General features: G+C 42.9%; 1 protein-coding gene across 2 annotated transcripts; it reads left to right on the top strand.

The window, feature by feature from the left end:
• The first annotated feature begins 120 nt into the window (after nucleotides 1-120).
• Nucleotides 121-9474, top strand: supt7l (SPT7 like, STAGA complex subunit gamma). 2 transcript variants are annotated; one of them, XM_004082802.5, is made up of 5 exons: nucleotides 121-353; nucleotides 3424-3898; nucleotides 3990-4314; nucleotides 6452-6689; nucleotides 9036-9474. In XM_004082802.5, the coding sequence occupies exons 2-5, from the start codon at nucleotides 3468-3470 to the stop codon at nucleotides 9326-9328; spliced, it is 1287 nt and encodes a 428-aa protein (XP_004082850.1). In that variant the 5' UTR covers nucleotides 121-353; nucleotides 3424-3467; the 3' UTR covers nucleotides 9329-9474. The 2 variants fall into 2 exon arrangements, with proteins under 2 accessions (XP_004082850.1, XP_078796664.1); XM_078940538.1 differs by lacking the exon at nucleotides 121-353 and adding an exon at nucleotides 1720-1843.
• Nucleotides 9475-15167: the final 5693 nt, after the last annotated feature.

Raw genomic sequence — 15167 nt, 5'->3', positions numbered from 1 at the left:
ATGAAACATGTTTTTAATAATGTTGATTATTTAATCGCACATTTATTGAGGCTAACAAAATTTCAAAGCGGAACAAATAATCGTCTTTGTTTGTTACACGAGATTTTTCTCCCAAAGGACAACAACGAAAAGCCCACTTCCTTCAAATGCAGGAAACCAAAGAATTTGATTCTTCTCCTGAATTATTACCTATATAATGCCATTTTTCTGAAGCAACACGTTTGTTTTACTATTTAAATGTGCTCACTGGGAAGTTATATAGCGAGTTTGTTGTTTTGCCGTCCTTTTGCTAGCAATTTTGTGACGTCGTCGTTTGTTGACTCGCGAAGCACCAGAAGTAGAGAAAGATTCTCGTGAGTGTTTTTCTATCATTTTTGATAAATATTGATTGCATTCGCCACTAAATAAGAACAAATATTTGCCCTTTAAAAACATCTATATTATTTGGCATATATTAAAAACAAATATTTTTTAAACTTTTCTAGCACAAAAAGTGATGGAAATTCATGTTGGCCACACGTAATATGTGCAGATGCACACATTATGCACAATTGGGCATAGGCCTGCGCCTATTTTAAGTGCGTCCAAGGTTACATTTTGTTGTTTTTAAAGGTAAAGTCTGATTAGTTGTCTCGCTCCGTCCTTGTGTGAGATGTTCTCCAGGTTTGATCATCCCCTGCAGGAGCTGTGAGCTGCAGAAACTCAGAAACTCATTTGGAGTTTCAGGGGTTGACATAGCCCAGAAATTTGCACTGGCCCACAGGGCCAGTAGTTTTTGAAAATTACTGGCCCGACTCCGCGCACAGCGAGACCCGCCGCTCCGCAGGTGCTTGCAACTTTAGGGGGGTCCGGGGGCATGCCCCCCCGGAAAATTTTAATATGGTGCAATTTGCAATTTGGTGCATTCTGGTGACATCTAGCACTTATTTATACACTTTTCAATGACTGAAAACAGAGCAAATCAAACTTAAATCTGCTCTAGTCTGTTTCAGATGTTTTGAAGAGAGCACTGCAGTGTAGTAGGTAACACTAGTTAAGAAGTTTTCATGCTGCTTCTAATCACTGCTATTTCACATTTGTTCCTAATCAATAGTTAAGAAGTTTTATTTACTTTCCTGCTCTGACTGCCTTAAGGTTCTGCTTTTTGTTACTGTTGCAAAGTTACATTTACTTTTTAGTTACTTTAGTTACCTAATTAAATTAAATAATTGAAAGATTAAATACAATTAAATTACTGAGATCATTCAGCTAACTAGAAATACTTACTGCTTACAGTGTTGTAAAGAAAAACAAAATTAAGTAGTTTGACCTTATACTCCATTTGAGTCTGAGATTCAGCTATTTGGAGTTGTCTTTGATTCTTTGACATTCAGCTTAAAGCTTAGTGGATACAGTTTCATCTTCAATGCATTCATTAAATATCTTGCTACTAATTCCACCCATTACTCCATCTAACATATTCCTATCTATTCCTGCCATGTCTTCCACATCTCTGACATGCTTCAGTGTCTCTTCAGTGACGGTGTTGGATTTATGATCATCGCGGTGAAAAACCACCAGGGGGCGCGCGCTGATATGTGTGTCAGTTTAAATATATCTGCCTAAAATGTAATAATAACCCACTGGCTTGTTCCTTCGTTGTTGCTGTTTAACATTGTTTAGTATTGAATTGTTACATTCAATAAAGTTTGAAAAAAAAATTCAGTGAGCGCGTGCCGCGTGGTGCTCGGCAGTGACAGCCGCGCGCGCAGGCGGGAGAGGAGAAGAGTGATAAAAGGTTTCCCATAGAAACCCTTGAAGTCTGAACACAGGACTAGCAGAAAAAGTGAATTATAAAGACGAGGTAAATCTACACGTTTTCGCAAAATATACTTTATTGTAAAAGGTGAAAAATGTATTAATTGTTAGATATTTTAGTGGCCCGAGCGGACAAATAAAAAATAAAGTCTTGTGGTCCGTACTGCTCGAAAAACAGGACCGGTGTAGGTACCGGATGTTCTCGGGTTGCCGGATGTTCTCGGGGTCCTTCAGGGTCCTTCAAATGAGTTATATCACTAGAGGAGACATCACGTGGTTCCTCATGGGAGGAGAGCACCGCCATCTTGGTGAGGTCAAGTTTTGAAGACCAAATCACTTTTATAACATTTAATAAAGAGCTCTGTTTTTGCTTTCAATCACTTCATTATATGAAAAAGAAGAATGGCTTGAAATTGCTTAGTTTTGTTCAGAAATACAAACTTCACGAGTACCCCTAACTTAACTAGTATTAGACTACTTAGATTTATTTCTATGTTCCTTTATTTTATTTTACTTATGTTTTTATTTATTTGTGTGTTATGTTCATTGTTTCTTTTTTTCCCCTCTATTCTTTATTTTCTATGTCATTATTTTATATTTGGCAATGGTGACTGATCTTCGAGGCAATATTGATTACATCGTAATTGTTCGTTGTTAACGTTAATGTCATTGTTAATGTATGATACCGCAATTGTCAATAAAGTTTTTTAAAAAACTTAGCGACGTTAACTCATTGGTCGTGGCAACTTACAGCCAATCAAATAGTGTGACGTCATCATTGGTCGAAGGACCCCGAAGGACCCCGAGAACATCCGGCAACCCGAGAACATCCGGTACCCACACCGGGCCAGCGGACAAATGGCTATGTCGAGCCCTGAGCTTGAACCCTAATCCTAACCTTAACCCGTCATCTGGGTCTGTGCAGCCCAGCAAAAAGTTCAGGGCAACGAGACACAATAAAAAACAAAAAGTCGTCTTTTCACAGGACACGTTGTCAGTTAATAATTAGTTCACAAGATCAGGCTATTCATCTTTTTTTTTCTGAATTGTAAATATACGAACATATTTTGGGATTATTGTTTTAAAATTATATTAGTCATAAAACTGTTTAAATAATCCACCTTTCAGTGAAAGACATCATTTTTGGCTGTTATAATCTCACAACATGGACCGGAATTTTTATTTTAATAACACGAATCATTTTATTTTTGGGAGAAATGTAATTTTTTCATAAAAACACTGTAGCTTATTGTAAACTTTTGATTTGGTTTTGTGATGCTCCTGCACTGTGGCTGTATGTAGTTCGCATATGTTTTTTTCCTTTCTTTCCTAATGACATTCACACTTTATTTTATACGTTCTTTATGAATGAAGTTTTTTTCCATTAATTATTAGGATTGGATGTTTTATTTTAACTGTTTGAAATGAGTTAGCAAGAAGGTAATAATACAAAAAAGCATATTTACTGTTTGCGAAAAGATTACTCAAATAAGTTTGATTTTCTTGTAACTCAATCCTGTTGCCAGGTTGATTAAACGTACATATATCTTCAAATTTTCTGTAGGGAAAGGTAACATGGAGTTTGCTTTAAGTTATCTTAACGCCCCCCCACTTTTTGTGTTGCAGCGTTAGATCCTGATCATTCTATTCTGAGCCCCTCATCAGTATTTATGACGCATTACTGGGGTGAGATTCCTGGGCCCGCTGGGGCCCCCCCCAGCCGCAGCTCCTTTGAGTTGCTGCAGCGAGAGTTTCGCTCAGTGGAAATGCAGGACCCCCCCCTGCACCAGCCCTCTGCCCAGCGTCCCCGGCCCACAACCATGCTGGACATCCCCTCCGAGCCGTGCAGCCTCACCATCCACACCGTGCAGCTGTGCCAGCACATCCGTCGCCTCCGCGCTCTTCTGGCAGCGGCCCAGGCTCAAGGTCCGAGCTCCACCCCGTCTGAGGGTTGCAACCGGCTAGAAGAGGCTGACGCCAATCTGCCGCTCCGCCCTCCAACCCCACCCGTTATGCCAGACGATTTGTTGCCAGCAGATAGCAAAGCCCCCCGTCAGCCCTTTCAGCTTCGCCATAGTGATCCTGAGAGCAACTTCTATAAGTAAGTTTGCTCTTACAACTTCATTTGCAACATCGGTTTGCATGTTTAGTTGAACTCCTTTTCCCCCCACTTCTGTCTGTTTTGTGAAAAGGGGTGAAGGTGAACCTGTCACAGAGCTGAGTTGGCCCTCCTGCAGGCAGCTCCTCTATCAGTCAGTCGCCACGGTTCTGGCTCACGCTGGCTTTGAGTCGGCCCAGGAGAGCGTGCTGGAGACCCTAACCGATTTGGTTCATGAGCACTATTTACGCCTCACCTTCCTGCTGAGGACAGCAGTAGATCGAGAGGCCCGTCTGGGATCCAGTCCTTTTGCAGACGTGGTGGAACAGGTCTTCCACGAGATGGGCATTGGCAGCATGTTGGCCCTACAGCGCTTCTGGCAAGTGAGGATCAAGGACTATCACAGCTACATGCTGCGGGTACGTCTGAAACTGTCTAAAGTTCTGGTTGAGGTTCAATTTTCCTGAAACTTTATTAGATAACTGAGACAATTTTAGAAGGCAAAGCTCAGAACGCCAAGGTCTCTACCAGCTGCCAGACCCCAATGTACCTGAAGTCCAGGACCCTCCTGTGTGTCCATCCAGGGGATTCAGAGGTGCAGATCTATGTAGTTCATTCAGGCTTAGTTTAACCAGAGCCCTCAGGTGAAGGTCCGTCTAGCAAGCGCTGTCCCATAGGCCCCTCCCCCAAGCCTGGAGCCACATCAGCATCCTGGTACGTCCAGTTCACAGGGTGGACATTTATTGCCTTTGGAGACTTTGCTAGCAGCTAGTTGCCTGATGACATAGTGTAGTTCTGGGGATTATTTGGACTCCACCACTGTAAAGTAATCATTCAGGGGGTTATTTTCTCAGCTTGGATGGAAACCAGCACCTCCAAAGCCTTGAAGGTCCCCTTTAGCTTAGTAATAAGGAGTCACTTTCCCAGCTGGAAAGGTTTAAGTCTGTTCAGAAGTAAGAAAAAGGTTGAAAAGCCCACTCTAATTAGTTTTGATCTATTGTAAAATTGTTTCCAGTGGTCTTTTTTACTATGTTTATGCTGTTTTGAGCCAAAATAAACAAAAACCTGTGTCATTTTCTAGGACATAGTTTCTGCAGAGCAGCAGGGGTTCTTTAGAAATTTGCCTCATAGTTTTTTTGTGGGTGGATTGTTGGAGCAGAGCCGTGCAGTTTTGACTCAGACATTCATGGATCTGTTTTCTGCATGTGGAGGCATCTGAACGGGCAGCTTCTTTTCTGTGACACTAATGAGATTCTTTTCCGTCTGCTCTTGATTTACAAAGATGGGACTTATGGCTGCACGATATGAGGGAAGCTCGCGATTTGCGATATTAGTGATCAGTATTGCGATGACGCTATAACTTGCAATACATGAAAAAATAGCAAAACAACCAAAAACATAATTTCCATTTCACTGCAACAGTTTAATTCAAGTAAGAGTCAACCTTAGTCTACATTGGAGGCCAACATCTAACATAAAAGAGCTCTGCCCCATTGGTCAACAACATAATGGCGTCCATCCGATTGGTCAATGATGTAAAGGCATATATTTGATTCGTGAAAAACCATTTATTGCAATTTTTGCCGTCTTTTGCAATATGCATATTGCACATCTAGATATCGTGATTTATTGTGTAGGCCTAATGTGAATAAAGACAAACTCAGAATGAAATCTGGAGCTTAATTTTCTTTGTACATGTCCTCCAGTAACAGACAAATGTCATGAGAACATCAGAGCGGGTCTGAAGTGAAGCTACCTTCTCATCAGGCATTTGACGAGCGCCCTGGGTGTTCACACTGGACATGCAGGGAGGGGCTTTCATGCTATGGTGGTACTACCAAAGTTTGACCAAGTCTAACTTGCATGTGAGAGTTTTAAACGTGAAGGCAGAAGTGGTCGTTTAAACGCCTGAGAACGCAGCTTGAGATTGAGTGAGGAATTGGTCCGGCATCTGCAGTGATGTAGACTTCACACCGGCTGCTTTTGGTGAAGAGGAGTCGGAAGACAAAGCTCTCCGTTTACCTTCACATTAGGCAGTGAGCTTTGGGATGTAAACAGTGAGGATTCACAGAGATGGATGGCAGTAAAGAGTTTCCTTCATAGGGTTGTTGGCGCCTCCTTTGGAGACAGGACAAAGGGAGCTGTGGTGGTCTGGCTCCCCTGGGTGCCTTCAGAAGGTGTCGTTACTTGCATGTTTAATCAGGAGGACCCAGGACATGTTGGGGGGATGATATCTCTGAGCTGGCCTGGGAGCGTCTAGGTTTCCTGAAAACCTGGAAGAGGATGCTGCACGGGATGACCAGGCTTCAGTTCTGAGACTGCTGCCATAGATGAGCTGTAAATAATGGATGGAATAGAGGAAGACTGCATTTTAGAAAAGAGAAAACACAAACAGTGCAAAACATTTCACTTCCACAATCAATCATTCCAGACTCATTTAGCTGGGGATTGGTACACTTGCAGAAAAATGATCAATTATTGTTGGGTTGTGATCCAGGTTCCTGTCTTACATTCAGTGCAGCGGAAAAACACGTCCAACAGTTTTTCTTCTTCCAGGTCAGTAAGGATCTGTCAGAGGAATACGAGCGGCTGGTGAATCCAGAGAAAGCTCTAGAGGACTCAAAGCCTCTGAATATCAAGGAAGAGCCCATGAGTGACATCCCCTTTCCTGAAAGCGAGGAGCCTGAAGCTGATCTGGCCTCTGGGGACCAGGCCTTGCCCATGGGAGTTCTTGGAGCCCACACCGACCGGCTGGCTTCAGGCCTGGATGCTGACCACTCCCCCCGTACATCAGGTGAGTGGCACAAAGGCAGGCAGGAGAAACCCTTGAAACGAAAGGAATTGTGTGTTTGATGCTCCATTATCACGTTTCTGTCCTGGTGAGTCAAGTCTCTCCTGCTTTGCTCCAAACAAACAAAAACGTAGAGGAATGGCGTCTCAGTCAGAGATGGAGAGATGCTGAACTGAACTGCAGCTGGTGGTTGATAATGTTCAAGTTGGAGGACAATTAGGATGTGGCAGCAGCTGCTCTGTCATCCAGCAGCTTCATCAGGATAAGCAGGATCAGAGTCTTCTGTCATCACGTCCCAGTTAAACATCTTCTGTCATCATTCATGTCATAAACCCTGACAGTGCAGCGGACCATCCCGTGTTACTGTGAACGTCTGCACTGCATGTGGTGGAAGGAGGTATCCCTGTCAGCCGTCACTATTGGAAGCTGATCCACCAACACCATCGCGTGTTTTCAGGCGCAGCATTGATTAACGAGTGTCAGATTCAGAGATGCTCCTCTGCAGACCTCGGTTGGAACCAGTGGTTCTTTCAGTTCCTGTTGTCTTTCTATCAGCTGGAACCAGTCTGGTCATTCTCCTCTGACATCAACAAAGCATTTCTGCCCACAGCACTGCTGCTCACTGGATATTTTCTCTATTTTGGACCATTCTCTGTTTAGACCCTAGAGATGGTTGTGGATGAAAATCCCAGCAGTCACTTTTCTACCTCAACTGATGCTCAGTTTGAACTGCAGCAGGTCGTCTGGACCATGTCTATCCGATCCTATCCACTCCACTTTATTTATAGAGCACATTTCCCAAAGAAACTGTTTCTAAAGTGCTGTACAGACACTAAAATTAAATAAAAATTATGAAACAAGATAAAAACAAGCAAAATGTAACAGTAAAATGAATAAAAAAAATAAAATAAAAACACAAAGGACCAGACAACTGATGTGTTAAAAGCCAGAGAACAAAAATGTTTTTTTTAGACGGGACTTAAAACGCTCCACAGAGGGCGCTGTTCTGACATGAGAAGGCAGAGCGTTCCACAGACCAAGGCTGCATTTCCACTGCAGGTCTTGATGCCCAAATCCGATTTTCTGACTATATCCGATTTTTTTGATGACCCGCTTACATCATCTTTTAAAAGTGACCCGTATGCCATTTTTGCATTTACACTATACAATGCTGAAACCATCAAACATAGACGTTCTGAGGACTACGTAACGTAGCAGCATTGAGCACTGACCGCACTGATTTAAAAAATGATGTGCGAGCAGGGCCTTAATGATAAGCATGACAGTAATAAAAGCACATTTAGAAGATGTGTGTTGGTCCAAACGGCAAACGTTTAGGATGGCGAACCCCCCCCCCCCCCCCCCCCCTATCAGTTGTTGTGACTGCGGTTGTCATGGAGGCAACGCAGCGACGGAAGGAGGCGTGGCCTTGGGCGCTCCTGGATGAGGCTGGCGCATGAGAGGTGATGCACGGGAGAGGAGAGGAGGGCTCCTCGGCCGGCTTCTGTGCTCTCTCTGAGTTTTGAATGAGGAATGCAAAGAAATAAACGGCTTCTAGCCTGTTCCAGAGCAACGATGTCCAGCTTCATTAGTTACCGTTTGCGTCCCGACCGGGACCAGACCGGGACCAGACCGGGAATAACAGCGGTTTCTGACTACGGTCTGGAGCCTGAGGCTGAAAGGTAACACGCTGACAGCAACATCAGCGCACAAAAGCACTTTAATAAGTCATGTGATCTCAGTTGGTGGTGTCCTGAGTTGACGTCACTGACGTACGACTCGCATTTACTGGGGAATGTCCGATTTGTCTGCTTACATGGCACACGCAAATGCACGTATCCGATTTGTTTCCACATATGAATGAGGCTTGAATACGATCTGAGAAAATCGTAATCCATTCGCTTTTTTCCTGCTCACACGTTCACCGGTCATAATCGATCTGAGCCACATGAGAACCATGCAGTGGAAATGCAGTCTAAGAGTTGCTGCCATGGGATTGGCTGATTAGTGTGAGTGGTGTGTCTTAAGTGTTTTTTGTTTTAAATGGTTAAAGTAAATCAATTTGATTTTTTTTTTGGTTCACCTTCCATAGTTTCAGCTGATCTCATATTATAAAAATTCATTATTACATTGATCTTTACTCCGGAAAAGCAAACATTCTTTTTTTTCAGTCATAAAAGTTAGTTTTTAATTTATTCATATTAAAAGTTTCATTTTTGTTTCACTAGTATATTGAAGGTTTGAGTTAAATGGATTCAGTAGTTAGGCGCTGCTTTCTCCACAGTTGGATCGACTCTAATTTTCTGCTTTTGCCCCTCAAACTCGACCCCCCCCTCACTCTCTTGGAAGGCGCGGGTGCAGCCAGCAGCTCCCCCCTGTGGTCCCACGTGAAAATGGAGCCGCAGGACGAGGAAGTGCACGGCCCCGGTCACCATCACCCTCATCACCACGGCGTCCTGGGCGGAGACGTGTTTGAGGAAGGGGAGCCGATGTCCACCATGAGTGAGTCAGGAGGAGCGATGGCCTCCTCCCCAGTGGGGGGAGCATCTGATGGCAGCTACGGGTCACACTCTCCCGACTCCCTGATGGGAACCTCGCCGGTTTTCAACCAGAGACCCAAGAAAAGAGCCAAGAAGATGTGAAGCTGGGAGTGACGCAAGGACTCGACTGAAAGACAGAAGAATGAGAGCAGCCAGGACTGACAGACGGCAGGAAAATGGGGTTTGGAGGAATTTTCTCTCAGATAGGTTTTCTATTCAGTGTTTATTTGTTAAAAATAAAAAATAAAATAAGTTAAAGCACTGTTGGTTTTTATTTAGTTTTTTATTTTAAAAAGCTCATGGTAACGTTAGCCTAATAAATTAAACAGGAAAGCCAAAAGGTCCATAAACAAATCCTTTAAAAATCCTCATAGTTCATTTTTTTCCTAAGCTAATAATCCAGTAGCTGCTCATAAATCCATTTCTTCATTATCATTAAAAACGGTTCATCACAAAGTTTAATATGTTTTCCATGATAGATTTCCGTCATCTCTGTGCTCCTCAGTCTCATGCGTGTTGCTCTACAGAGGAACCGTCCCCACACCTGCCAGGCTGGAGCTGCTCCAGCAAATGAGCAGCTGCTTCAGTAATTAGCCAGAGCAGCACTAGAGGCAATCACGCCGCCGCCGCTGCCGTCTGCATGGCCAGGACGACATCAATCCACCTGAAAGGGCAAATGAATGCATAACTACACTCAGAACCTGTTGGGGGGTGCATGTTGTTTTCATAAAGACTTCCCAATGGAACACACAGATTGGGGGGGCTCACAATACCACAGTGTTATTCTCAATCTAGATTAGAAAGAATGTACCAAATTTTTCTAGAAAAATAGTCTCACAAGATTTTTATGGTTTTAGTGTTTTCAGCACTAAAGGGTGCAGGTTTGAGAGTGCTACATCCTCACCAATAATTGTATCCATTTGTGCTATCTTGTGGGGTCCAGACGACCCCACTACCCACCACGGTGGATAGTGGGGTCGTCTGGACCCCACAAGATAGCACAAAGGGTATTGGAGAACTGGACGTCCGTGGCTCCAACCATATGAAGTCAATTCAGTTGCCAAGTTTTCGCGATCCAGATGTCGTCATGTTGGAGCCAGATGATGTCAGTAAGCAGTGATTGGTCCGAGTCATCTTTTCTGTGGCAACCGCTCTCTCCAGTCAAGGAAGAAGGACACACCCCTACCACCTGAAAGCGGGTGACCTGTCAATCAAACATGTTAGTCTTTGGACATGGGGTCCACTGGGCACCACATACTTTTGTAATCGAGGCATCTGATTGGTCAGTTTATAACTTAAATAAGTTGGACTTTGGAAGAAAAAAAACAACTTAGAATGATCAGGAACATGTTTAGAAAAAAGTATCAAGAATGGTTCTTCTGACCACCGAATCACTGAGTAACAGCTGTTTATTTCTCTATAGAAGTCCACGGAATTTTGGAACCAGCAGGTACTTCCTGTTTGGAACGCGAAGGGGAGGAGTCCCTCAGTTCAGTTAACATAAATCAAGACTATGATAGAACTACCTGAAGGGGAGTGACCTGCAGTTGAGCTGCTTTGGAATGAACTGGACTGAAGACAACACTTTCACTAAGAAAACAAATAGTTTTTCCTGACATTTTGTATGTTCCACCAAATGTAAATTAGAAAAAATGTTAGGAGTGATTAGAAAACTTCTAAACAAATAAATACATATAATAATAAATAAATAATAATAATAAATAAACAAATTCTAAACAGGACTGTAAGATAATGAAATTAGGCTGGTTCGTTCCCTTCAGTTTCCTGCACAGAAAAAAATGAGGAGTTTCGTAACCGAAGAGTAAGAATCTCTTTGATTTCTAGATTTGTATTCAGACTGGACATTTTTTGCTCGCGTAAAGTGAACCAGACTTCGCTTCGTGCTAATCTGGAACAAATTTATAGTCTGAATACGCCCTAGCGGACCCTGGTCTGCTGGAACTGCTCATGGACCCATCTTTGGGGGTGGTCTTGGTTAGTTTCCAATCGGACTGAGCTTCGGTTCTCTTTGAGATTCCTCAGTCTAAAGGCAATCCGTTCCCGGAGCGGAACTACTGAACCAGAACAGCCACCGTAGCCAATGGTCACATAATGTAAACAGATAAGGAATGTAGCAAAAGATGAGAAAAATGTAAAGCTAGGGTTGTCGTATTATCAAACAGAAAAAAGGCTCCAACTGTTTATTTATTTGAACGTTTATTGTACCAGAACGCCAAAACTATGAGACACAGCAACTCAGTCAAATGTGATTGGATGAATGCAGGCTCATTAACGTGGGTGGGGTCATCTAAGATGGCACAAGGGTTCAAATTCCCACTGGTAATGTACAGAAACTAAATTATAAAGAATGTGTCCCTGCCCAAATATTTATGGTCCTGACTGTTTATGTCAGAAACAACAAACACTTATTCAGCCTATCTTCTTTCCAGTAACCGTCCTGCAGAAGGCCTCCAGCGTACAGAAGAAGCAAGTAAAAAGTGTTGAGCCTGACGGTAATAAAAAGACTCAAAATCGGTCAGTGAAGTATAAAATTTAGATAAGTGAACTGTGCCGACAAAGACTGCAAAGTGGAAGACGCCCATAATTTTTGCCTCTTGTTGCTTTTCCCGCCCTCATTCCTTCCTGACCAATCAGTGAAGAGATCTTTAGTCACATGGTTTTTGCTCACAAGCTTTGGTCCGAACAGGAAGGTCCACTTCACTGCTGCCTGACTACAGATCAAACACAAGGTTCAGATTGGGTGGATTTGGTTTGGACCAAAGGATTTTTGAAGTCTGAATACACCCTCAGATTTTAGGATTTGCTTTCAGTGCTCCTTGCAGTGGAACAGCAGACATGGTCTGGGGGTCTTTTCATAGAAACAACAGCCACTGACATTATACCAAAAGTAACACAAGCACATTCATGAGTGAGTGTGGTAACCGGTGAGAGTAAAATGAACGTTTTTCCATCTATTCTGAAGCAGAGTGCCCCCACCCCCTCCGTTTGTAAACAGCTCTCGAGGTTGCTTTGAGTTGCAAAGAAAAAGTGTAATTACAAAAATGTCAAGATGTTTTTTTTTTATAAGGTGTCTCTGAGTGGGAGCTAAAGAAAGGGACTGACAAAGGATTCATTACCTGCCAAGTTTCAAAGCAATTTATATAACATGAAACTAAATCTGTCCAGCTGTGCTGAGAGGGAATGTTCCACTTTTACACTACATACTTTACGGTGTTAACTTGGAGGAATCCTGAGTTCAGATGTAGTAACCTCACCTTGGTGCTTCCTCTGTTTGTTCTCATCCCAGCAGAGGCGGTCTACATGAGCAGGAAAAATAATAAATGATGAGAAGAGATAACGGGATGAGTTGAAGATAAATTGGTAGACAGATGGGATGTGACAGGTACCAAAGGCCCCCTGCTCCTCGTGGCACTGGTACGGCCTTTGAGCTGCACCCTGCTGATGAACTGAATCTATTTCAGTCTGAATCAAAACTACAATTAACAACAGTTGATACTAATGTTGGTTTCAATTTGAAACCTCCTTCAAGTCTCTCAATGACATTACACAGATGAGAATACAGAAAAAGACAACAAATATTTATATTCCTGCTCCTTCCATCCTTTTTGACCAACAGTAGTCCAGTTTCCACCGACGCCCTGTATCTAAAAAGTCTCGGTGGTGGTTGTTGTTAACCTGGGCCACAACTGATTTGATGGGAGTTCTGTATGCGATTCACACGATCCCTCCTCAGAAGTTTAGGACCCCAAGACTCAAAGAACCTGTCAGGTTGCAGCAACACACAATATTTCAAACCACAGTTTTTATCTTCTAAACCTGTTTTTGTCCGTTTTGGGGTCACGGGGCTGCTGGAGCCTATCCTGGCCACATGTAGGCGAGGGCGGGGGACATCCTGGACAGGTTGCCAGTCTGTTGCCATACTCACACTCGGGGACAATTTAGAGTAACCAATTAACCTATGAAGCCTGTTCTTGGACGGTGGGATGAAGCTGGAGTCCCCGGAGAGAACCCACACATGCACGGGGAGAACATGCAAAGGTCCCCTGCTGGTGTTCTGTTTCATGTCACCTATGAGGCAAGAGCGCTAACCACTGCCCCGCTACGAGACCCAAACAGTGCGGGCCCCCAGGCAAGACCCTCCACGCCACCGACTGACCACGATCGCCCCCGACCCCCAGCCCAGAGGAAAAAGACACACCCTCACCCAGCCCAGAACCCAGAGAATGAGTGAACCCACATTGAAAACCCCCACAATGTCCCCCATCGACACAACCCTCCCCATCCACCCAGACCCCAAAGCGGCACACAAACCCTGGTTGCTTGTTTAACGCTTCATAGGTTTGGGGCACGTTTGAGTGTATTTGTTTACTTTAAATTTTGCTCCAATATTTTCTCTTTAAAACAGTTTTTTGTGGTGTTGCTTGATATTCATCTTTTTAGTACAACCCCAGCTTTTTTAACAGATATTTTTCATTATATGAAACAATAATTCCACAATAAAATTGAAAATGCCTAAATAACTCAGTTCCAAATGGTACCGAAAATGTCTTTTAGTTCTGCAAAAAGATCAAATACGGTAATTTTTATGTTTACAGTTTTTATGGTTTATGACAAAGTATCAAATATGTAGAGATAAATCCAAAAACAAATGTGACTATTGTCTAAAAAAACAAGGCGGAGCTTCAAACTACAGACAAAGTCCCAAGGATTTATTCCAAGGGGTGTCATAATTATGCGTCATAACTTTTGTAAAGTTTTCTTTAAACCCAAAATTTTAAAGCTAAAAATTTTCTGAAACCTCCAGGTTAAATATTGTATGAAAATGACAAAATAAAATCTTTATTTATTTGAAGCTTAAAGAGTTGTGAGCAGGCCTGAAACGCGTCTACACTGACACAACAGAATACTTCTGCCGTTGAATCATACTTTCATCTCCGCCCCTCCCTCACCGTCCACTCCGCCTCCATCTTAGTTCATAGTCTGGTCACTTCTCGCATTGACTATCGCAATGCACTTCTCTCTGGTCTTCCTAAGAAAACTCTGAATAAACTTCAGTTGGTCCAGAATTCAGCAGCCCGCATCATCACCAGAACTCCTTCCTTCCATCACGTCACTGCTGTTCTCCAGCAGCTGCACTTCCAATAGCTTTCTGGATTCAATTCAAACTCCTTCTCTACACGTTCAAAGCCCTCCATAACCTGCTCCCTCTTATATTTCCAATCTCCTCCGTAGAAACATTCCCTTCAGCTTTCCGTCCATCTTTGTGTTTACTGCTGTATGCGTTCTGGAAAATGTCTGTGATAACCTCAGAGAGATCTGACACTTCATCTGACCTTTGAACATTTAGCCTGCAACAACCTGGGGGTGGACTTTTCACACCATGGTCTATCGGGTGATCTTCTGAATATGCAAATGCAGGGCTTATATACCAAGCCCATTTTCCTGTTTTCTTTGTTCGAACCTTGATGCAGCAACCCTGTTCATCTGTCTGTGACCCTTCGTACAAATTTGTGCTGTTTGTGCGGAGTAAACTTTCACTGAAGCTAAGTGTTGTCTCTGAGTCATTATTCATTCATTTCTGTGTGCAGGAAACTGAAGGGAACAAACCTAATCCTTTTATTAATACAGTCCTTTCTAGAAAATCCAGTTTCTTCACAATTCCTTTTCAATTTTTAAATCCAGACTAAAAACCCATCTGATAAATCCGCTTTCCCTGATCCCAATTTTTCATCTTCTGCCATCTGCTTATATTATTGGTTTTAACTTGTTTCTTGTTTTTAGCATGTTGTGATTTTATTGTGTTCTCTTTCAATTTGAACAGTGTCCTTGGGTGTTCTGAAAGGCGCTTTTAAATCCAATGTATTATTATTATTATTAAAAATGCAGACACAGGTTTAATTATCTGATTGGTGCAACTTTA

This window comes from Oryzias latipes, chromosome 22 (genome assembly GCF_053564925.1).
Source record: "Oryzias latipes strain Hd-rR chromosome 22, Olatipes_Hd-rR_3.1".
NCBI lineage: Eukaryota > Metazoa > Chordata > Actinopteri > Beloniformes > Adrianichthyidae > Oryzias > Oryzias latipes.
The sequence above is the reverse complement of the archived record's forward strand: the minus strand, read 5'-3'. Positions and strand labels throughout refer to the sequence as shown.

What these genes read in the sequence shown, in the direction of transcription:
- supt7l (XM_004082802.5), top strand. Translation starts at nt 3,468, where the DNA reads ATGACGCATTACTGGGGTGAGATTCCTGGGCCCGCTGGGGCCCCCCCC. An exon ending in CCTGAGAGCAACTTCTATAA is followed by an intron (nt 3,899 to 3,989) that starts GTAAGTTTGCTC and finishes TTTTGTGAAAAG; the next exon opens with GGGTGAAGGTGAACCTGTCA. An exon ending in CCACTCCCCCCGTACATCAG is followed by an intron (nt 6,690 to 9,035) that starts GTGAGTGGCACA and finishes CTCTCTTGGAAG; the next exon opens with GCGCGGGTGCAGCCAGCAGC.